General features: G+C 40.3%; 1 protein-coding gene across 1 annotated transcript in view; it reads left to right on the top strand.

Annotated features, from left to right (window-relative positions):
* ADGRV1 (adhesion G protein-coupled receptor V1) overlaps positions 1-22,746 on the top strand; it is a 712,618-nt gene extending 689,872 nt beyond the window's left edge. The window contains 1 exon segment of the mRNA XM_078151750.1: positions 22,304-22,746. Within this exon segment, the coding sequence (XP_078007876.1) occupies positions 22,304-22,422 (119 nt within the window). The 3' untranslated portion in view covers positions 22,423-22,746.
* Positions 22,747-23,160: the final 414 nt, after the last annotated feature.

Below are 23,160 nucleotides of genomic sequence, written 5' to 3'. Positions count from 1 at the left end.
GCAGAGAAGTTAATGAACCCCAATAATTTATTTGAGAGTAAAGAAATTTCCCAATTTAGACTAAGTTGGCATGTTATATAATAGTATGTGTTATAATCATCTCATTCTGCTACCAGATTATAAAGGCAGATACTACATTTTAACTAAATTTTGAATCTCCCCCATTGTCTAACGTCTTTTGCATACAATAGGTTTTTTAAACAAAGAAAGCATTTATTAAGCACTTACTATGTGCTAAATCCTGGATGTACAAAAACAAGCAAGCAAGACAGCCTTATGTTCAAGGAGTTCAGGTTCTAATAAGAGAAGACAGCATATAAAGAGGAACTGCCCAGGGGAGTGGGTTGGAGGGCAAGCCTGCTGGCAAGGTGGTAGAGTGGGGCTAGCAGGGACCAATGTGAGTACGACTGGGACACCTCATGAAATGGTGGTCTGGACTCAGCAATCAGGAGAACAGACCTCAGGGCAGAGTTACCTGCAGGATGAGAAGGAGGTAGAAAGGGGAAAAGACCCTTAAGTAAAGAGTTGAGAAAAAAAAAAAAAGAAAATTTTAAATGAAGGGGAAAAAGGGATCAGGAAGTTATATCTTGGTTATATTTTTAAAACTTTGAGAAGAGCCAAGATGGCAGCATGAAAGCAGTGACTTCCCTGAGCTCTCCCCCAAACCCCTCCAAATACCCATAAAAAATGACTCTAAACAAATTCTAAAGCAGCAGAACCCACAAAAAGACAGAGTGAAACAAATTTCCAACCCAAGACAGTCTGGATGATTGATCGGGAAGATATATCGCGCTGGGCAGTAAGAGGAGTGCAGTTGGGCATGGGTGCGCAGGCCGCGGCAAACCTGGAGCAGGCCTCAGAGGAATGAATCACAGGCAGCTGTGGCAGTTTCCAGACTCCTCAATCCACGAACACCAAAGACAACTTAGGTCAGTGGGAAAAGTCTGTTTCTGTGGTGCTGAGAGAGGAGCCAGGTCAGAGCCAGCTCCAGAGCGCAGGGCACAGAGTAGGGGCACCCAGGTGGTGGCTGTGTTCTGAGCTTCGGGCCCAGAAACTGAAGGGGAAATCAAGTGGCTGATCAGAGGGGGACTGCAGGGATCTCTTTACTGGTGCTGAAGTAGGAATCTCTTGCTTTGCCTGTGCTTGGATCTGGGTCACAGTTCTGGGTGGTGGTCCTGGGGTGAGGAGGAATGGTGGTGTGGTCGAACTTGTAGTGGCTGTAGAGAGGAAACCCTCCTCACAGTTCCAAGAGAGAAAAGACTGCTTGTGGCCAATCACTCAAACACCAGAACGCAGGCCAGGAAAAGAGTAAACACCTTGACCCTTATCATACCACCTTGGAAGAACTGAAAAATTTACAGGCCCCTAGAAATATCTCTGAAAACAGCTATACAAACCCCCGAAGCTTGGGACAGTACATTCTCCACGTTGGAAGCAGACTGTTACCTTAACAAAGAGTTTAAAACTCAAGCAGTCGACTGGGATCATGAGCAAACCTCGCAAAAAGAATCAGACTATATTATCTTACTTTGGTGAAAAAGAAGATCAAAACATACAACCAGAAGAAGACAACAAAGTCAAAGCTCCCACATCCAAAGCCTCCAAGAAAAATATGAATCAGTCCAGGCCTTGCAAGAGCTCAAAAGGGATTTTGAGAAGCAAGTAAGGGAAGTAGAGGAAAAACCGGGAAGAAAAATGAGAGTGATGCAAGAAAATCATGAAAAACAAGTCAACAGCTTGCTAAAGGAGACCCAAAAAAATACTGAAGAAAATAACACCTTAAAAAAATAGCCTAACCCAAATGGCAAAAGAGGTCCAAAAAGCCAATGAGGAGAGAAATGCCCTAAAAAGAAAAATTGGCCAAATGGAAAAGGAAGTACAAAAGATTACTGGAGAAAATACTTCCTTAAAAATTAGAATAGAGCAATTGGAAGATAGTGACTTTATGAGAAATCAAGACACAGTAGAACAAATCCAAAAGAATGAAAAATTAGAAAACAATGTGAAATATCTCATTGGAAAAACAACTGACCTGGAAAATAGATCCAGGAGAGAGTATTTAAAAATTATTGGACTATCTGAAAGCCACGATCAAAAAGAGAGAGCCTAGACATCATCTTTCAAGAAATTATCAAGGAAAACTGCCCTGATATTTTAGAACCAGAAGGCAAAATAGAAATTGAAAGAATCCACCAGTCTCCCCCTGAAAGAGACTCCCAAAGGAAAACTCCTAGGAATATTGTAGTCAAATTCCAGAGTTCCCAGGTCAAGGAGAAAATATTGCAAGCTGCCAGAAAGAAACAATTCAAGTATGGTGGAAAGACAATCAGGATAACACAAGATTTAGCAGCTTCTACATTAAGGGACTGAAGGGTATAGAATATAGAAGGGCAAAGGAGATATTACCTACCCAGCAAAACTGAGTATAATCCTTCAGGGGAAAAAATGGTCATTTAGTGAAATAGAGGACTTTCAAGCATTCTTGATGAAAAGACCAGAGCTGAAGAGAAAATTTGACTTTCAAATACAACACTCAAGTGGAACATGAAGAGGTAAACAGGAAAGAGAAATCATAAGAGACTTATTAAGGTTGAACTGTTTACATTCCTGCATGGAAAGATGATATTTACAACTCATGAGACCTTTGTCAGTATCGGGGTCGTGGGAGGGGCAAAAATTATATGTATGGATAGATAGATAGATAGATAGATAGATAGATAGATAGATAGATAGCACTGGATGAGTTGAAGATGAAGGGGTGATATCTGGAGAATAAAATTAAGGGGTGAGAGAGGATTATACTAGGAGAAGGAGAAAGGGACAGGTAGAATGGGGTACATTATCTCGCGCACAAAACAGACAAGAAAAGGTTCTTACAGTGGAGGGGAAACAGGGGAAGGTGAGAGGAAATGAGGGAATCTTATTCTCATAGGATTTGGCTTAAGGAGGGAATAACATACACACTCAATTGGGTATGGAAATCTGTCTTACCCTACAGGAAAATAGGGGAAGAAGGGGACAAGAGAGCAGGGGGATGATAGAGAGAAGGGCAGATTGGGAAAGGGGTAAACAGAAGGAAGTACTTCTGAGGAGGGACAGGGTCAAAAGAAAGAATAGAATAAATGGGGGGGCAGGATAGGATTAAGGGAAATAGAGTTAGTTTTTCACAACATGTCTACTATGGAAGTGTTTTGCATAACTGCACACGTATGGCTTTTTTGACTTGCTTGGCTTTTCAATGAGGGTGGTTGGGTGGGGTGGGAGGAAGGGAGAAAATATGGAACCCAAAGCTTTAAAAACACATGATTTAAGAAAAATGTTTCCGCATGCAACTAGGAAATAAGAAATACAGGAAATGAGGTACAGAAATCTATCCTGTCCTACAGGAAAATAGAAGGGGAAGGGGATAAGAGAAGAGGGGGAAAGATAGAAGGGAGGGCAGACTAGGGGAAGGGATATTCAGAATGCATGACATCTTGGGGTGGGGGGAGGGGCAAGATGGGGTGAAAATTTGCAATTCAAAATCTCATGGAGGTAAATGTTAAAAACTAAAAATAGATAAATTTATATTAAAAAATTAAACTTTGAAATAATTTTTAAAAAACAGAATTGAAATCATGGAATTTCACTTTCATATTCTATAAATAAAAAAATAAAGTGTCAGGTAGTTATCTAATACATTTCTATAACAGATCTGTTTCACTTCAATTAGAGAGCTATGTTTTCACTAGGACATCTGTTTTGAGAAGTGAAATTTTTTTAACATATTTTTTTCTTTCAGTCTGCTCAGTAGCAAATAACCAGTTTGACTTATTTTTTATACTTGCAGCACCTAATTCATGCCTCATTTATGGGCCTCTAAAACTTAACTATAGGTTTTTGGTAGGCCAAAATCTTCTCTAAATCATAGCTTATAAGCCCTTGCCACTGGGTTTGCTTGAACTAGTTAGCCAGGGGACACACAATTCAAATGAAAGGCATTAAATGAAATAGTATAACAACCCCTCTGCCAATTTTCACAAGTATATACATATTTGGTGGGAAAAGTTGGAAGGTAGGCCAGCTTCCCACTGGGTGTCACATCTCTGCCTTTCTGCCCTTCATTATTCTCCCTCAATTGTTGATCTTTGGCACCAACACCAGACTGGTCTGAAGGCCTCTGATGCTGCACAACTTTTCTCCAATGGGAATTGTGTCTCCAAAGCTCCCTACCAGACACTATTGGTTGTCTGTCTCTGTTCCATATTGAGCTTCAACTAGTCAGCTATCTTCAGAGCCCCCTGATATCCTGTCCATTATCCACTGTAGGATTCTGTGGTTAGTGGGCCCACATGGGAGGTCCGTAATTCTATCAGCCAGTTTTTTTTCAGCTAGTACCTCTATCCCCTAGAACAGGGGTTTAAAAACTACGGCCCCAAGGCCAGTCTAGCCCACCACCTCTTTTTCTATGGCCTGCCAAACCAAGGATGTTTTTTGACTCGTCGGCCGTAATCTTCTGACCCCTGCCCTAGAGCATGATGTGCTTAGTAAGCTTCTCCCCAGCAGGAGAGGACATCACCTTTACAACTTGAAGTAAGCTCATAATTTCAAGAGAGGCCTATCATAAAATGATGGCTTGGGTTAGGAACTCCACAATCAGGTGAGCAGTCATCATTGTGAAATTATCTCCAGGGTAAGAAGGCTGCTGGTAAAGAGACAGAGATGTTCCAAGCTCATAAGAATTCAAACTCTTTATAGAGTAACATTTGCTACCCTAGCCCCCACTACCTGAAGGCCAAATATGTTACGTTTCCTCCCCCCAAGATTCTCCAGGACCCATGAGGGAAATTGGGGGGACACCTAGGTTCTCTGACAATGTCTTCGGTCCCCACCATGAGAATTCCTTTGGTTGTAGAGGTGGTCTCCGACACTCAGTTCCTTTTAACTGCTGATAGTTGGATTATCTTTTATTTTTAAAAAATTTACTTCAAAAGGCATAATCACAAATATACAAATGCCTTACTAACATGTGGGAGTTAACTCCCCTCCCCTTTGCACCACCTCAGTCTCCAGGAAGGGGAAGAGCATTAGACTCATAACTTAGCTCAGTTCCTATAGCTCACAGTCCCAAGCTCCAAGTCCAACCCACCCCCCATACTCAAATCCCTGGAACTCTAAGCTTGTTGGGGCTTCCCTGCCAGCCTGACTGACTACAACACCCCTCTTGGTAACCTGGTTCCAAAGTCACCTTGGCCCAAACTCCCACTGGTGGGAATCACCACTGATACTTGAAACGGAGAAGGACAAACAACACAGAACAGAAACAAATGTCTGTGAGGTCCATTTCTTGAAGCCAGAATAAAAGAAAAGAGAGGAAAGTATCCCCTTTCCCAGTTCAGTTCATGGCACCCATGGTGTGGGTGAACTGTGATCTTCACCCTCTGACCACAGCAAAAACAGTACACGGGGAAGAGATGGAGCATCCTCAGTCTGACCAGTTTTAAAGATTCAGCCTTTCTGACTATGCAGCCAATCTAAGCAGGCTACCCCTACTTGTGTGGTAGAGGACACAAAGGGTCTCCATGTTAAGTGATCTAGGCATTCCAAGACTCCCCCCATTACAACAGTCCCCTTCAACACCTCAGCTATAGTCTTTAGCTAAGGTCCTGTCTTCAGGGCCACCCACTACTCTATCTACCGTCCATTGAAAGTGTTAACGATTAGCAAGCCTCTCCCCAGCAGGTAAGGGCTGCAACTTTTTCAGCTAATGACTCTAATTCATTCCTATTCAGTAAAGCTGCTCATAGAAGGTAGCAGATACCAAAGCTAAAGGTGTACCTGCTCTGTAAAGTCCTTTTTGTACTGACAGCCTCAGTTCAACTCCTTTCTGATATATAATGGATCTGAGCTCCATTCATATTTTTTCGTTGTTATTTTTAATCCCATTTCCTGGCTGGGACAAATACTCCCAGCATTTTACTTCCTTAAATGAAAAAGAAGGTGAGTGAGCCTGTGATAGGAAAACTGCTTTAAATCTCCTCCTATCATGCTTCTGCCTTATACAAATCAAAAGTGTTAGACTAGGTGAAAAAGACAGAAAAGTCCAGTGACCTTGTACTACATTCCCCTAGCAACAATCACAGGCTGATCTGTCTCTCTTTTCTCCCTACATGCTAAATTGTTTTGGCACCATTAAACAAAATCTCAGTCATCTTTGAAATGCCAAGCTTTTAAACAACCAAAAAATTTTCATTTCAACTTGAAACTGTGGTAATTAATGTTTCTTCTAAAATATATCCATTATATATATAGTAACGATCACAATAAGACTTTATAATTTTGTATTGTAGCATGCTCAGCAATAAATTGTGGAGGTTTATGGGGGAGTTTTGTTTTGTTTTTGCTAACTTGCATTATCCTTTTAGTCATTAGAAGTAGAAATTCTGGTTTATATATTAGAGATTGCTATAAAAGTCCCAGAAATCCTTTTAGCCTTTTTCAGTGCAAATAATTAAAGAATTATTCTAAGAGAAACTACCAGGAAAAACTGGCCATTGATTCATGCTAAAATCCTGTTTACTTTTTTGCTCTTACAATTATGTTGCTTTACATAGTTTATTGTAGTTGCATCTTATTTTGTGAGTTTCATAATACATCAAAGGATTAGCCTTTTGTTGGAATAGGCTTATTAATCTCTAATTAATAACATGTAATGGCATGAATTACCTAATAATACTGTCTTGTTTTGTTTAGATTATTTGTTTTTAATTTATAATTGCTTTTGAAATTCTTCTCCTGGCAGACTATTTCACAGGCCTGATCTTCTAGACTGATTTTCCAAAAAAAGCCACTGTGTTCATTAATTTCATTCAGAGACTGATTTAAATCAATATTCTAATATGTTTGCCTTGGATTTAGTTCAAGGGTTGAGGGGAAGATGTTCATAATGGAAAGGAAAAGGCACATAGGAAATAGATTATTTATATTTCAGCCTTCTAAGTATATATGTTGCCTACTAGGTCATTATATAATAATTATTATAGCTATTATTTCTCTAGCACTTGCAAAATGCTTTATAAATATCAGCTTATTTTTATCCTCACAATATTCTTGGGAGGTAGGTACTATTATTATCCCCATTTTACAGATGAGGAGATTGATCAGGTGTCTGCTTGTAAATGTTTGACAACTAGATCTCTCTTCCCACCCCAAAATGCACATGACACATTTGTTTTTTGCTTTTTTTTTTGGTGAGGTGATTGGGGTTAAGTGACTTGCTCAGGTTTACACAGCTAGTAAGTGTCAAGTGTCTGAGGCCATATTTGAATTCAGACCAGATCTCTATCTACTGTGCCACCTAGCTGCCCCTACATGACACATTTTTAAGAATTCTATATTAATATCTTCTTAAGGTTGGATAATCACCAGAACAGCAAGTTGAATTTTGATTATGGTATTTATTGATTTCTGAGGTGTAAATGCTCACCCTGAAAATTTAACAATTAGCTCACAGTATCTAAGGCAGGATTTGAATTCAGATCTTCCTGACTTCATTCAGGAGTCCAGCGTCCAGCCAGTGCTCTATCTACTTACACCACCTACCTGCCTCGGTGGGGGTAATTGTTTCCATTCACTATTCTACCTGTCCGTAAGAATATCCTTTCAAACACAAATTCATCTTATACAATTATTGCTTGTGCCAAGGTATATTCAAATTAATCAACAGCAATTGAATAAGCTAATCTTTGTCATTAAGAATAGCACCAGGAAATGGGGGAGGGGGGGAGGTTTCGGGGAGGAAGATGGGTCTGGAACAGTGATTTCATTGGTGTGAACAATTCCCAGCATGGAAACTTCTTCCATTTATGGAGCTTAGATAGCTCAGTGGATACAAGATTGGAGCTAGAGTCAAGAAGTCCTGAAATCAAATCCTGCATCAGACATTTATTGGTTGAGTAACTCTGGGATAGTCACTTCATCTCTGTTTGCCTCAGTTTCCTTATCTGTAAAATGAGGATAATAATAGCACCTACCTTCTGGGGTTGTTGTGGAAATAAAATGGGATAATATTCATAAAGTAATTTGCAAACCTTAAAGTGCTATATAAATGCTAGTTATTATTGGTATCATCATCACTGATTAGCAATTTGTCTACAATTTGGGGAAACAGATTTTAATTGATTTGCCCAGTATGTGGCACTGGCAGTACACAAACCCAGGTCTTCCTGACTACAAGTCTAGCCCTCTCTCCATCATGCTACGCTGCCTCTCTGGGAAGACAAGTGGAGTATTTAACTGCTGTGCCCATTTTGTATACAGTTCATGCACTGTGCCCACACACACACATATTTTAAAAAACAAAAAAGATCATGTCTTTCATATCATGTCACTCATGTCTTTCATGTGTCTTATACATCACTATCTTATCCATGATTTTGACAGTAGGGATAGTCTCTCTAGCGTTATAGTTTATGATCCTTCTGTATCTTAATAGAAAGCTTCATTAATGGCTATGGCCAAAATAATCCACCATTTGCCTAGTGATAAAATTAGAACTCTTAGCTAAACTGACCTTCAGATGATGGACACCTAGTTCATCACTGGTCAGGGCCTTCAAACCTTCTTCACTTTATAGAACCTGCTGGGACTTTAGTTCCACTAGTCCTTGAAAGCCCGAAATCCATTCAGGATTGTAGAGTATTAATAATGAAGTGTGCTGCCCACTTCCTGACAGAGGGGTAATGGACTCAAGATGCAGGACATGACATATATTTCTATATATGACCACTCTGAGAATTTGTTTTGTTTGTACATATGTGTTACAAAGGTTTTGCTTTGCTTTTCTTTTTAATTTGGGGGCAAGGTATAGCGTTTCCACACAATTAGACAAGAACAGAGGGAAGGATAGAATGAATTGTGGATTATCAAGGGCTTGACAAACAGGACAGCTTTGACAAATAGGACATGAATAATTTAATATATTTTTAAAACAAAAATAAGCCTTGTATAACAGAGATCTGAAGTTTCATGTACAAAATTTCCTTTCCTAGAATGTATATAGAAATGTTCATTTTATTTTGTGTTTGTTAAATTCAGACTCAAGACCAAGTAAGGCTGACAATCCCACCCAAAATCATATCAGGAGGCAGAGCCTAGCCCTGGCACAAAGCCCACAAAGCTCTGAGGCTGGAGAGATAAATAATCGTGTGTGTGTGTGTGTGTGTGTGTGTGTGTGTGTGTGTGTGTGTGACTATAAAAATTATAACAGATCCAGACATATCAGAAATCCAACCTAGGAGAAAGTGATTCCATGACAGTTATAAGCAGAGGCTCAAGGGGAGAAATGGATTTTCCACAAAGTCTTCAGGAGAAATGAAGAGATAATGAAATAAAAGGTCTTAAAGAAAGAATTAAAAAGAGAATAAGTAGCTTAGAATTTTCCAAGTGATGGACTCTCAGGAAGTTAGAGTAGATTGAACAGAAATCAAAGATTCCACAGGACAGCAAAGAAAAAAATTAGAAAAAAATTAAAATATTACTGTCAAAAAAAGACTGATCTGGAAAACAGGTCATATTAAATAACTTCAGAATCACTGGACTCCCAGAAAACCATGATTTTTTAAAAGCCTGAAAATTATGTTCAAGAAATATTTTTTAAACTGCCCTTATCTATTAGAACTAGATAGAGGACAAAGGGAAAATAGAAACAACTCACTGATTACTTCCTGAAAAAAACCTTAAAAGGAAAAGTACAAGGATGTCATAGCCATGATCCAGGTCTTCCATGTCAAATATAAATGCTGTAATTAGTCAATCAATAAGCATTTCTTAAATACTTGCCACATCCAGGCACTGTCTAAGCACCAGGGAAATACATACAAGCAAAAAGACAATCCTGCCCTCAAGGAGCTTACATTTTTAAATTTTTTTTATTAATTTATTTTGATTTATCAACAATCATTTCCATATGCTTTTGAGTTTAAAATTTTTCTCCCCCTTCCTCCCCATCACCCTCCCCAAGACAGTGCACAATCTGATATAGGCTATACATATATATTCCTATTAAACATATTTTCATATTAGTGATGTCACAAGTAAAAATTAGAACCAATAGGAGGAACCACAAGAAAGAGGAAACAAAACTCAACAGAAGAGAAAAAAAATGGCAATTCAACTTCCATAGTTCTTTCTTTGGATGCAGATAGCATTTTCCATCACAAGGCCTTTGGAGATATCTTAGATCCTTGTATTGCTGGGAAGGGTTAAGTTTATCAATATTCGTCATTGCACAATGTGGCTGTTATTGTGTACAACATTCTCTTGGTTCTGCTCACTTCACTCAGCATCAGACCACACAGTCTTTCTAGGTTTTTCTGAAGTCAGCCTGTTCATCATTTCTTCTAGCACAATAGTATTCCATTACATTCATATACCACAATTTGCTCAGCCATTCCCCAATTGATGGGCATCCTCTCAATTTCCAATTCTTTGCCACCAGAAAAAGAGCTGTTATAAATATTTTTGTACATGTGGGAAGGAGCTTACATTTTTAAAATAAGAGAAGACAACACATAAAAATAAAACTGAAAAGCTGGAGATAGGGTGAAGGGGAAGGGAGGAGTATATATTTGGGTAGGGCCATAGTGACTAAGTCTACAGAATAGGGATGGGGTGGCTAGTCTCCCCAAAACTGAGGTTCTGGAATGAACACATCCATGGGAGAAAGAGTCTACAGGAATAGAGTTGGGAAGGAGCTGAGGTATGGTGGCATCATCCAGAGAACTATATACAGAAAGAGTTCAAGTACCCAAGAACCACAAGGATCACACAAGAGCCAGTATCTTTTACTATAAGCAAGAGTAGACCTCGAAAGATTGAAATCTTGAAAGAAAAAAAGATATAGGCTTACACCCAAAATTAATATATGCTGAAAACCTGAGTACAATCCTATGAGAAAAAGAAAAATGGATCTTTATTGGAAGACAGAATTTGCAAGCATTTCTGATTAAAAACCAGCCCTGAGTAGAAACTTTGAAATACAGACACTAGAGTTGAGAGAAACCCAGAAAGGTAAATTTATTTGAGCAATTAGAAGGGGCTGTATGATTTCAATAGAAGGAGAAGAAACAAGTGTCCCTTCAGAAGGAAGTACAGACCAGTTTTTAAAATAACAGGTTGAATTTATTACATATTTATACATTGTCTATTACATATTTACATATATAAGATTTCATATAAAATTTTTTGTGTTCTACTTTGCATATCGAAATGCCCTTTTTTGGTGTGTATTAAGTTTAAAATAAATTTTAAAAATTATTTTAAAGTTCCTGCTATGGCCATGCACTGTCTTAGGCACTAGGGATAGAAAAACAGGAGACAATGATGACGGGGCAGCAGAGTTGGCTTTGGGCAGAGAATGTATTCTGTGGTACGATTCCACTGACATCTCTTAAGCCAGATCTTTCTTTTCCAAGTTTAAGTTTCTCATTTGTTAGCTTTTAAGATACTGGTGGAGACTATGTCTTGGGCATCTTTGTATTTCCCACAGCATCTGCCACTGTTCCTCATAAATGGTAGGAGCTTAAGAAATATTTGTTGAGTGAATGAATGAATCAGGTTGGCCCTTTTGGAAGCTGTACTGACACTTTCTGATGGCCAGGTTACCAGGATCTTTCTCATGACCATTCCACAAACCACCTAACAAGATTACCTTTTTGTCCTCATTTGCCTTCATATCTTTGCACATTTGGCAGTAAACATGGTGAAATTCTCATCAGAACAATGATTGTCACACTGATTTTGAAAGCACATTGTATTTACAGCATAATAATTGTTACCAACATAATGATAGATAAGAAGGGGATAGCATGTGTAAATGCCCCTTGCATCCCTAACCTCACTATTTGGTGGTGGTGGTTGTTGGGCAGGGTTGGGGGGTGAGAGTTCCTCCTAACAAATGCAGGTCTGGTGTCACTGGTGTTCAGCTTTTAGGATACTCACCACTTCCCTTGTTAACCAAGATCCCTAAACTCCAGATCTCCCATAAGGAGAAAACTACTGGGATGCTTTGCACAGGGGATTTACGGTGAAGTACTAGATAGAGGGGTGAGGCACATTATCAATAGATGAAAAGGTAAACAGATCACAGTTTACAAAAGTCCTATGTTTTAATCAAGTTCCTCTATTAGTTATAGGATAGTTGTCTACTTGTTTTATTATTGTTCTTATTTGGGGTCTTGATATTAACTTCATTCTAGTTCTATAGCTGTGAAATTATATGGCCAGATCTGCCTTCTCAATTCTGAAAACAACTCCTCCAGTCCTAATGATGACCTATGAGATGTCAGGCTTAGACAGGAACATTTCTAAGTCATCCCAACAGCTTTGGGGGTTACACACTTGTTCGCATGACTGGAGATGTTTGGGAAATGCCCTGGAGGCCGGACTGAGTGAGATAAGGCCAGAACTGACCTCAAAGCCCAGGGTGTTTCCAGGTGCGAAATCCAGTCTCCCAATGGGGAGAGAAAATGGAGATAATGGCCTTAGTGGAGATGACTTTGCTGGCCACGGCCAAGAAGTACAATGTATTCCCCTTCCCTTCCTCACCACTGCCCAGTAATTGGGCAGGACCGTTCCAACATAGAAATGTGTCTTCATTTTTTTCCCCAAGCAGAGAGAGAACGGAAAGTTTCTCTACCCCACCCACCAAAATGCCACATCCCACAACTAGACCAACCACCATCCCAACTTGTTTCCTCTTTGACATCTTGGGAAGCTAAGAGGGAACTACTGTCCCTGGCCCTCATCCTCCTGGAGCCTCAATCCCACAGAGTAGGGGATGGAAGTCAGGGGAGTCTACAACTGTATATTTGATTATCGCCCAGGAAGTGTTGCCACTACAGTGCTTCCAGTGGCTTGGCAACAGAAATAAAAAATGCATCATTGCTGTATAATAAAATCAAGTCTGGCTCTCAATGTGAAACCAGTATGAAATATCTTCAGTGTAGCTATCACTTTTAGTAATGACTTGCTTACCACTAGATGTCACTGAAAGGGTCTTGGTTTATTTACTTTGGAAATACCCAATTCACCCCCATAGACTCTAAAATAAATGCTTTTAAAAGCAGGGTAGGGGATAGAAAATGTTTCTATTATTGAGTTGCTATAATTAGGACATAATACTAGGAGACAAAAAATGGGCACTTCCCCTGTGGCATGTGATGACAGTGGGCAAGTCCAGGGCTATGGAGTATCATCTATACCAGAGGATCCACCCCAAAAAAGTCATAGGTTAGCTCTGGGCACATCCTACTCACACCCTAGAGAAGCTTTGTTATAGACCCCAGTTTGAGCAGACCCATACGACTTCATCTAGTATGTAGTCCCCGTGAAGGTTCTACCCCTGGACAAGGGACATCTGCAAAGGGCAGGGCAGAGGCTGTGACCCTGAACCAGCCTGGCTTCTTTAGGACACAGTTAGAAAGGCTCCCAGGACCTGCGCTGATCCTTCCCAGAGGTTTTCTATCCTGGGTCAGAAGTCCCTGTGTGATCCTAGGCCCTCTGGCTCATAGACATTCATTTAGAGGTAGGCAGAAGGGAGGAGACATCCTAGAGGACAACCAGCCTCTCTGTAGGTTTCCTAGTCATGTGGTACTATGGTATGAGGTATTAGTCTACCAGAGGTACCCATGAGAAAAATAAACCATGCGCTCAGCTGGAGAATGGCTGCTAATGAGGAGGCATGACTAGTGCGTAGAGTATTCAACTTGGAGTCTGGAAAGCCTGAGTTCAAATTTGGCACTGAGACTTACTAGGGGTATGACCACAGGTACTTTTCTGAGGCTCAGTTATCTCATCCATAAAATAGGGATAAGAATTCCTGTAGTTCCTACTTCAGAGAGTCATGAGATTCAAATGAGATAAAGTACATAAGGCATTATATTTTACATGTTTTAAAGCATTATGTAAATGTAAGTTATTATGGGAACAGACACAAAGTAGCTTCATTAGGAGGTGAATCAGTAAGTGTCTACAAACCTGCTGTATTTGTGAAGTGTGGTTATTAAATAGTGGACTAATTTCACAAGTCACAAATAAAGGTGGGGGGGCGGTTCAGTTCAGGGATTGGACTTGTGATTTCATCAGTGTAAATATCTCCTGGTAAGAAAAGCTCTCTACCAATGTAGACTGGCAGTTTCTCCAATGTCTTCTTAGTCATAGAGAGTTGTCTAGGGGCACTATGAGGTTAAGGGATCTGTCCCAGGTCACAGAGCCAGTAAGTATGATTCAGAAGCTAGACTTGAATTCAGGTCCTCCTGCCTCTAAGAGCAGTTCTCTATCCAGTATACCATGCTGGCTCTCAGTCTCGTTATTATGTGAGCTTTGTGTTTTTTTTATAAAGAAAAGAAGAGGGGAAGAAGGAAGGAAAGAAAGGAGGGAGGGAGGGAAGGAAGGAAGGAGGGAAAGAAGGAAGAAAGGAAGAAAGGAGGGAAGGGGAGGAAGGAGAAGGAAAGGAAGAAAGAAAGAGAAAGGAAGGAAGAAAGAGGAGGAAGGAAGGAAGGGAAAAGAGACAGAGAGAGAGGGAGGGTGTCTAGGTTACCATTTACTAGCTGCTGGATTTTGTGCAATTCGCTTAGCATCTCTGAGTGATTTTTCTCAACTATAAAAGAAAAGCTAAATGATGTCCATGGTGATACTATTTTACATTTTCTTGTAAGTTCTAGCTTCCAAGAAAAACTATCCCAGGAGAATTTTCTACTTCCTGTGGCATGCTACTTAAGGGAGAGGGTCAATTCAATTCTGAAAACATATTAAGCATCTACTCTCCTGAAAGCACTTAGCTAAGAGGAAAAAAACAAAAACAAAACCTGAGCTCCTTCTGCTTGAGGAGTTCACGGTCTGGCAAGGATCATAAAGTCATAGAATTTAGATGTGGAAGAAGTCTGGAAGATATTTTAGTCTGACACCTTCATTTTACAGATAAGAAAACTGAAACCGGGTTAAGTGACTCACCCAAGGTCTAGGGAGTGGTAAAAAGCTGAGCTAAGGAGATGGGCCCATGCCTAAGTCATTACAGTACAAAACAGAATAGGGCTGGTGTATGGGCTAGATACAAATAAAGTGCTATGAGACCCTCTGAGAAAGGAAACATCATTTCAGATCAGATAAAGTCCTTCAAAGGTGGTAATGGATCTGGGCCTTAAAGGGTGAATAGGATTTCAATGGGCAAAGATGTGGGGAAGGAGCTGGGCAGAAAGAGAAAGCATTTCAGCCACTTACGCCAGACTGTCATAGCTCTCTGCCCTAACCCCATACTGTCTGTATACCATGAGGCCTAATTGGATCCCTTACTCTCAGCTCTAGCTCTAGGGAAAATTGTGGAGCAGGCAAAGTAGTCACTGGTAACCCTCCGCCTTCCCTTTCATACCTCTTCTCTTTTCTCCTGGTGCTTCCCTGCCCAAGTTTATCTATGTTACCCAGTCCCATATTACTTTGCCTCCAACTAACTGCATGATTGGGGGGTGATGTGGTAAATGAATTCACATTAGGATGTTAATTAATATAATGGTTGCATTGTGATACATCTACCATGTGATATTTACATATTTTTAAGAGACTCTTGAAAGTCAAAAAGATTCCTACATGTAAAGGAATGAGTGTTTAATGGTAGAATTTCAGTCACTGTGGCAAGGCTGGTGAGAGAAATTTTTTTAGAATCTCCAAATTCCACATGGTCCCCTACTTGTAAGAACATTCTATTTATTTATTATCCTTCCTTCCATTCTGCAAAAAAAAAAAAAAAGTGGACAAGGGCTTAGAGCTCAACTAGGCCAAACTCCTCATTTTATGGATAAGGAAACTAAAATATAAAAAGGTTAAGTGAGTTATCCCAAGGTAGTATATGGGAGATAAGACACATATTGAAGTATAATGCAAGCTGGAACATGGCAAATGAATAGAGCAGGTGCACAGTGGCTGCCTGCTTACCGTGGGCCACTTGCAGCACACCATCCAAAATACTTTGACCTGTGGCATGTGACCTGAGGGCCATAAGCGGGCCTGGCTTATAGGGGTGGCCAAAGCCCTGAAAGGTTGTCACTTGTCCAGCATCATACTTCTTCAGAGATGGTTCTTGAACCCAGGTGGTCCTGACTCCTAGACTAGATCTCTATCTATTCTGCTATGACTGCTTCTCTCTCTCTACCCCCTCTCTCTCTTTCTCCCTCTCTCTGTGTCTCTGTCTTTCTCTATCTCTGTCTCTGTCTCTCTTCTCTCTCTCTCTCTCTCTCCCTTCCCCTGCTCCCCACTCCCTCTCTTTCTCCCTCTTCCTCTCCTCCTCCCTCCCTCTCTGTCTATACACAATATGAACGTTAATTAAATCAGGGAGGTGGGGTTACAGGGGTGGCATAAGAGGTTGTTGGGGGAGTTACTTAACATTGGCCTCCTTTGCTGTTCCTCCAGCAAGACACTCCATCTCCTGACTCCTCCCATTTTTACCTGCTGTCGCCCGTGCCTGGATGCCTCTCCATCCTCAACTCTGCCTCCTGGCTTCTTTCAAGTCTCACCTAAAATCCCAGCTTCTTGGAGGAGCCTTTCCTAATCGGTCTGGATCCTGGTGCCTTCGCTAGACTGATTATCCTGTGGATAGCTTGTTTTTACTTAGTTGTTTGGGTATTGTCTCCCCCATCAGACTGCGAGCCCCTCGAGAACAGAGACTATTATTTTACCTTATTTTGCATCCTCATTTCTTAGCACCGGTGCCTGGCACCAAAATATTTTTTTTAATTGATTGACTGACTAAAACAGCTCCATGATCTCAGTTATGTGTATACTCCCTCCACTAGTACAGATTGCAGCTTCTCTATACCCTCTCATCTCATCTAATTCTTCTCTATGAATTTCCACAAATCTACCATAGAGAATATAACATTCCAAAAGCCTTCCTCTTTTTTTATTTTTAATATTCCATGGGTCCCAGTATGGCAACGAGGCTCTCTAGCTGTTATTCCTCACTTACAGCAATCCTTTATTTTTTGATTGAGGGGGTTTCCTGTCAGAAAAGCACCCTCATGCTTCTAATTAGCCCTGAAGAACAGACAAAAGGCACAGTCTTTTTAGCTAAGTCCAGCTCTTCCTAATTACAAGAACCTCAAAGGAGAGAGAATACTGTAAGAACAAGTGGAGAAAAGAGGACACAGAAAACAGAATATGCAGGGTATCTGTGGGGTATCATAGAAAGATAGCTGGCCCTTTCTGTAACAGCAAAGCACTGGAAGCAAAAGCAGGTGCCCAGCAATCGGAGAATGGCTCGGCCAGCTGTACTGCAGGAATTGTACTGTGCATGAGAAATGACAAATGTGATGAGTACAGAGAACCAAGGGAAGATCTATATGTACTGGTACAGAATGAAGTAAGCTATGCCTAGAAAATGTGCATAATGGCCACAACCAGGTACAGGGAAGAAAAATCACACATTCACACACACAAAATAGAAAGTGAATGTTGCAAAATTACAAAGAACCAGAAATGGTTCAAAAGAAGAGAAATGAGAAGATACCCCACCATGTCACCCCTTTGCCAAAGTGGAAGGTCTACAAGTGTTGCAAAATGCAGTATATTTTCAGACATTGTCAAAGTATTGATCAGTTATGCTTATTTTTCCCCTTCTTTTTTCTTTTTCCCTTTTTGTCTTTAAAAAATACTATTTGTTATATGAAATGGCTCTCTAGGAAAGGGACAGGGAGGGACACTGGGGAAACTATGGTGATGTAAGGAAACAAAAGACATCAATAAAGACTGCCAAAAAAAGAGAAGGAGAGAGAAACAGGGTAGCAAGTTAGCAGCAAGAGCAAACTGCATATGAATCTTACCTCCAACATTTATAATAATAATAATGACTACCATTAGTATCATAGTTAACATATAATACTTACTATGTGCCAGGCACTATTCTAGGCACTTTAATAATAGTTAATATAATAACAGCTAACATTTATATAGCAATTACCATGTGCTAGGCACTGTTCTAAGCACTTTAATAATAGCTAATATTTATGTAGCACTTATTATGCGTCAGACACTTTACAATTATTGTCTCATTTGATCTTTACAACAACCCTGGAAAGTATTATTCTCCCCATTTTACAGATGAAGAAACTGAGGCAAACAGGTGAAATGACTTGCTCAGGGTCAAACAGAGAGTGTCAGTGGCTGGATTTGAACTCCAGGCTTCCTGACTTCAATCCCCAGTGTTCTCTCCACTGCCTCATACTCAGTAGGTGTGTACTTACTTAACCTGCTCTGAGGTTCCACTTCTTCATCTATAGTATATTACCAACCACGTCCTTTTAAGTATGAAATGATGTTGTGGGCAGGGCATCTCTTTCCTTTTATTCTTAAGAATGGATTAGAGAGGGGCAGCTAGGTGGTGCAGTGGATAGAGCACCAGCCCTGAAGTCAGGAGGACCTGAGTTCAAATGTGACCTCAGACCACTTGACGTTTACTAGCTGTGTGACCCTTGGCAAGTCCCAATTGCCTAAAAAAAAAAAATGGATTAGAGATATACTGCTAAAATCTGAGTAGGCTGAAGAGCTCTTCACTTGGTGCTAATGGGACATGTTAGCTTCTCTTAATTTGCACTGGGCTCTTATGTGAACTCTGTAGATCATCAGGATAGGTAATCATTTTGAAAGCTGTCGTAAAAGGAAGACTTGATGCAAATCCTTTCTTAATGATATGGAAGTCCTAACACCAATGGGATCAAGGGAGTTAGGGCCCCTAAGGATCAGCTGGTTCAATTCTTTTATTTTACAGATGAGGAAGAGTACTAGATGTTCAGTACTGGCTCCCCACCCCTACCCTAGGACACAAGGATAGACAGTAGGGAGGGATAGAGTCAGGATTTGAACACAGATCCTCTGATGTAAGATCGCCTGCTTTTTTTTGGGGGGGGGTTGGTTTTGTTTTTGTTTTGTTTTTTTGCAACATGACATAGGCAGTTTTTGGTGGGATTTTTTTTTGTTTGTTTTCTTTTTCCTCAGTTTGTAGATAACATGGAAAATGAAACCTGAGAACATCTACCATTAAAAAAAAAAGCTTGATGAACACAAGCTGGAAATCTAAAACCAGGCATCCTGCCCATACCCCCTGCCTCCCACCTCACCCTCCTCCAGCATGTTCATCAGTGATAAAGTGCTTAGCACCTAGCTGCTGGGGAGGGATGAGAGGATAGATGAGAGATAGATGAGACACAGTCTGTGCCATAACTTTAATAAAGGAGTTCATATGTTTATAACACTTTACAAAACACTTTCATCACAATCCTGCGAGATAGACGTTGCACCATTATTTACAGGTGAGGAAACAAATTCTTAAGAAATTAAGTCACTTACTCAAGATTATATAGTTATGGAAAGTTCTAGGGACTTAAATATAATTGTATTTCCTTCAAAGTGAAATTCTCAATTCTACCACCCTATCCCCTAACCCATATGAAATAACTGTTATTTGTCCTTCAATCTCGAAGAGGACCATGACATCAGGAAGGTGATGCCATGACTTGCAAATGAATTGAATTTAAGTAAGGCAGAACTGTGCAAAGTCACCAGCCTCACTCTCTACTCCGGAGCTATCTGGGTCCAGTGGCAAGATATAGATCAGGATGACTGGTTGTCCCCTAACACACATAAAATAACTAGAGAATCATTAAATGCCAAATGAATTTGTAACTCAGTGACCCTATGGCAAGGATTTCTGGAAAGAAAAGGGAGGGAGCTGGGCCTTCAAGCAGTCAACACACTGAATGAGAGTCAGGTTTCAAAAAGAGATTTCCAACCTAGAATACCGGGGCCAAATCAAGTAAGATAAAATTTAATGGGGATAAGTACAGAATTTTGTACTTAGATTCAAAAAATAAACTTCAGAACCACAAGATGGAAGAGGAGCTATGGCCACATAGCAATTCATCTGGGAAAGTCTAGGTTTTTGCTGGACCATAAATTTGTTGGTCAGAAGTATAACATTACAATAAAGAAAACTAGTATCATCCCAGGATACATTTAAATAATTAGGAGGTGATAATCCTGCAGTATTCTGCCTTGGTCAGACCCAGTTAGTAGTTTAGGGTACCACATTCATTCAGAGTCTCCCTATCTTTCCCTGGCTGCCACAACCACTCAAAGGCTGAATCTCACTGCTGACTGACACAGAATCCTTGTCCTACTCTGTTTCCAACTTGAGGTGGTTTGCCCCTCCACAAACAGCTTAGCACCCCCTTTCCCCCCATGGACATACCATACTGGGACCAGGGGCCACTGGCCCCTGATTGGCTTAGCCCACTGCAGCTCTAGTGATCCACTACCCTCTGATTCTTCAGTATATATGCCACAGTGCCCCACTGCATACATTTTAGGGAGGGCATCAGATAAGCTCAGATGAAAACAATAAGCACAGTGAATATCATAGTGGTGATTAAAAGCTTGCTCTGAAGGAGCTGAGAATGCTTAGCCAGATAACAGAAGACTTCTAGAAGACAGAATAGCTGTTTTACATTAAATTGTGGGCTCTTTGAGGGCAGGTGCTGCCTTTTGCTTTTCCTTCTATCCCCAGCACTTAGCACAGTGCCTGGTACATAGTAGGTGCTTAAATATTTTATTAAGTGGCACACAGTAGGTGCTTAATTAATATTTATTGGTTGACTTTCAAGTATTTGGAAAATGACCCCATAGAAGAAAAAGTAGACTTCTCTTCTGTGTGGCCCTAAAGAAAAAAATAGTGAACAATCCGTGGAAGTAAAAAAGAGGCAAATTTAGGCTTAGAAAGAAACATTTCACAACAATTACAAATATCCAAAAATGGAATGGTCTGGCTTGGGAAGTAGTGGATTCCTCCTCATTAGAGGTCTTCATATCAGGGCAGGATGTTGTAGCAAAGGCATAGAACAATCATTATTAGAGGCACAGGATGGCCACTGAAGTCTGGTCTTGAAATTCTGAGTATCGTGAATAAGCAGAAAGGGATAGAGAGAGTAGGAACAGAAAATCTTCAAAGTAGTGAAGGCAAGAATTGATATAGGGGTGTGTGTGGGTATGTGCATGCATGTGTGTGTCTCTGTGTGTGTGTGTGTGTGTGTGTGTGTGTGTATCTGTGTCTGTGTGTCTCTGTATAAGAAGGGGGATGGTAAGTTAGAAGACCTGTTTGACTGGAAGAATGGGGAATAAGTTTGGATAGATAGGATAAAGCCAGATTATGGTGGATTTTAAAAGCCAAGAAGAGGATTTTGGACATAATCCAATGTGTAATAGGAGCTAGTGTAGGTTCTTAAGTGGAGGAGTGATGTGAAAGGTGTGCTGTTTTAGGAAGATCAGAAGGGTAGTCATTCAGAATAGGTTGGAGGAGTCAGGGAGACTGGTTTGGAGACTGACTCACACTCCAGGATGCAGGTGATGAGAGGTGAAGCCAGGGTGGAGTCTATGAAAAGAAAAAGGAAAAGGAAAAGGAAAGGGCAGGTAGAAGAAACATTTTAAAGAAAAGAGTAGCAGCACTTTGTGACTGACTGGACAAAAGGGACGATGGGGCCTATAGGTAAGCTACGTAAGACAGGTTCCAAACTTGGGTAATGGGGAGACTGGTAGTTCCCCTGACAGAAGAGAAATAAATCAAGAGTAGATGAGAGGTGAGACTATGTGAGAAATAGACAAATAGACCATTTATTAAGTGACTTCTATGTGCCAGGCACTATGTTAAGTACTAGGGATATCTAGACAAGCAAACAAGACCGTCTCCACCCCCATGGAGCTTACATTCTAATAGAAGAAGAGAAGATATAAAGGGGAGGTGGAAAGAGTAGGGGGAAAGGAGAGGAAAGCAGGGGCAGCTGCTCCTGAGGAGTGAAGTCTGGAGGGTGAGTCAAACCAGGGCAAAGTGAGGATGGTTAAGGCCTTTCATGAGATGGAGATCTCAGCTAGAGACTCACCAATGTATATTGGTATATTCTTTCAAGAGTAGTTTTGTGGTACACACAAATGATACAGAGATGAAAAGGAAATTGTCCTCTGTCCTAAAGGACTTTGGGCTCAACTAGCAAAGCAGACTTCAAAGTAAATTGTAACAGAGGCTATAGGGCAGGAAGGCTTTTTTGCAAATGAAGACCAACCCCCCAAAATGAATATGGTGTTTTAACTAGAAGTATAGATGTTTGTATCATCCTTCTTGAGTAGAGCTCCTATTCTGCAAATTCAACGAAAGTAAAAGTCATATTAGAATACATTTTGATCGTGAATTTTTTGCTCTGTGTTTATTGTTCTTGTACTTTACCTATTGCAGGTGCCGGCCTCAGTGCCAGTGACAATGAATCTGGCCAAGGCAGTCAGGAAGGAGGCACAATGACAGACTCCCAGATTGTGGAACTGAGAAGAATACCCATTGCTGACACCCACCTCTAGATCCTTTTGTCAAATGGGAATTTTGACATTTTTATGTTTATTGAATGACCTTTTGATCTGAATTTCTCCCTGTATGTGCAGCCAGGCAATGGAGAACTGGAAGTTGTCCCTAGATGGGGAGCCCAGAAAGGGTTGTGTCTGATAAATAGTAGATTTTTGGCAGAATCCCCATAATCGCCTGTTCTAGTGAAAGATTAACAAGAGTTAATAGGATGCACTTATTCCATAAAGTATAGATTAAGTTTTTTTAATTGACCTGCATGTCTAACAATGTTTAATAAAAGTAATAATTGTTATTATTAATAAAAGTAATAGAACCCATTTGATCTGAAACAGGCTCATTTCTTGGTGGGTATATGCTATGCTTGTTGAGAATGTTATCTTTGGGGGCAGCTAGGTGGCGCAGTGGATAGAGCACTGGCCCTGGAGTCAGGAGGACCTGAGTTCAAATCTAGCCTCAGACACTTGATACTTACTAGCTGTGTGGCCTTGGGCAAGTCACTTAACTCCAATTGCCTTGCCAAAAAAAAAAATAATAATGCTATCTTCATAGGTTACCTTTCTACTATATTAACTCACTCTGTCAACTGAATGGACCTTTCTGAAGAAATAAGTACCAAGAATTATATTAACTTTATAAAAGGTAAAATGAGACATAAAGAGATTAATTCATTTTCCAGGTAAGAGTCTAAGCCTAATTTCTAATTTCTAAGGTAGATTCTCCCCATTCACCATATG

The sequence above is a fragment of the Phascolarctos cinereus genome, unplaced genomic scaffold, assembly GCF_003287225.1.
Source record: "Phascolarctos cinereus isolate Bilbo 61053 unplaced genomic scaffold, phaCin_HiC Scaffold_4;HRSCAF=312, whole genome shotgun sequence".
Taxonomy (NCBI): domain Eukaryota; kingdom Metazoa; phylum Chordata; class Mammalia; order Diprotodontia; family Phascolarctidae; genus Phascolarctos; species Phascolarctos cinereus.
Note: the sequence above shows the minus strand (reverse complement) of the source record. Positions and strands in the feature narration are given on the sequence as shown.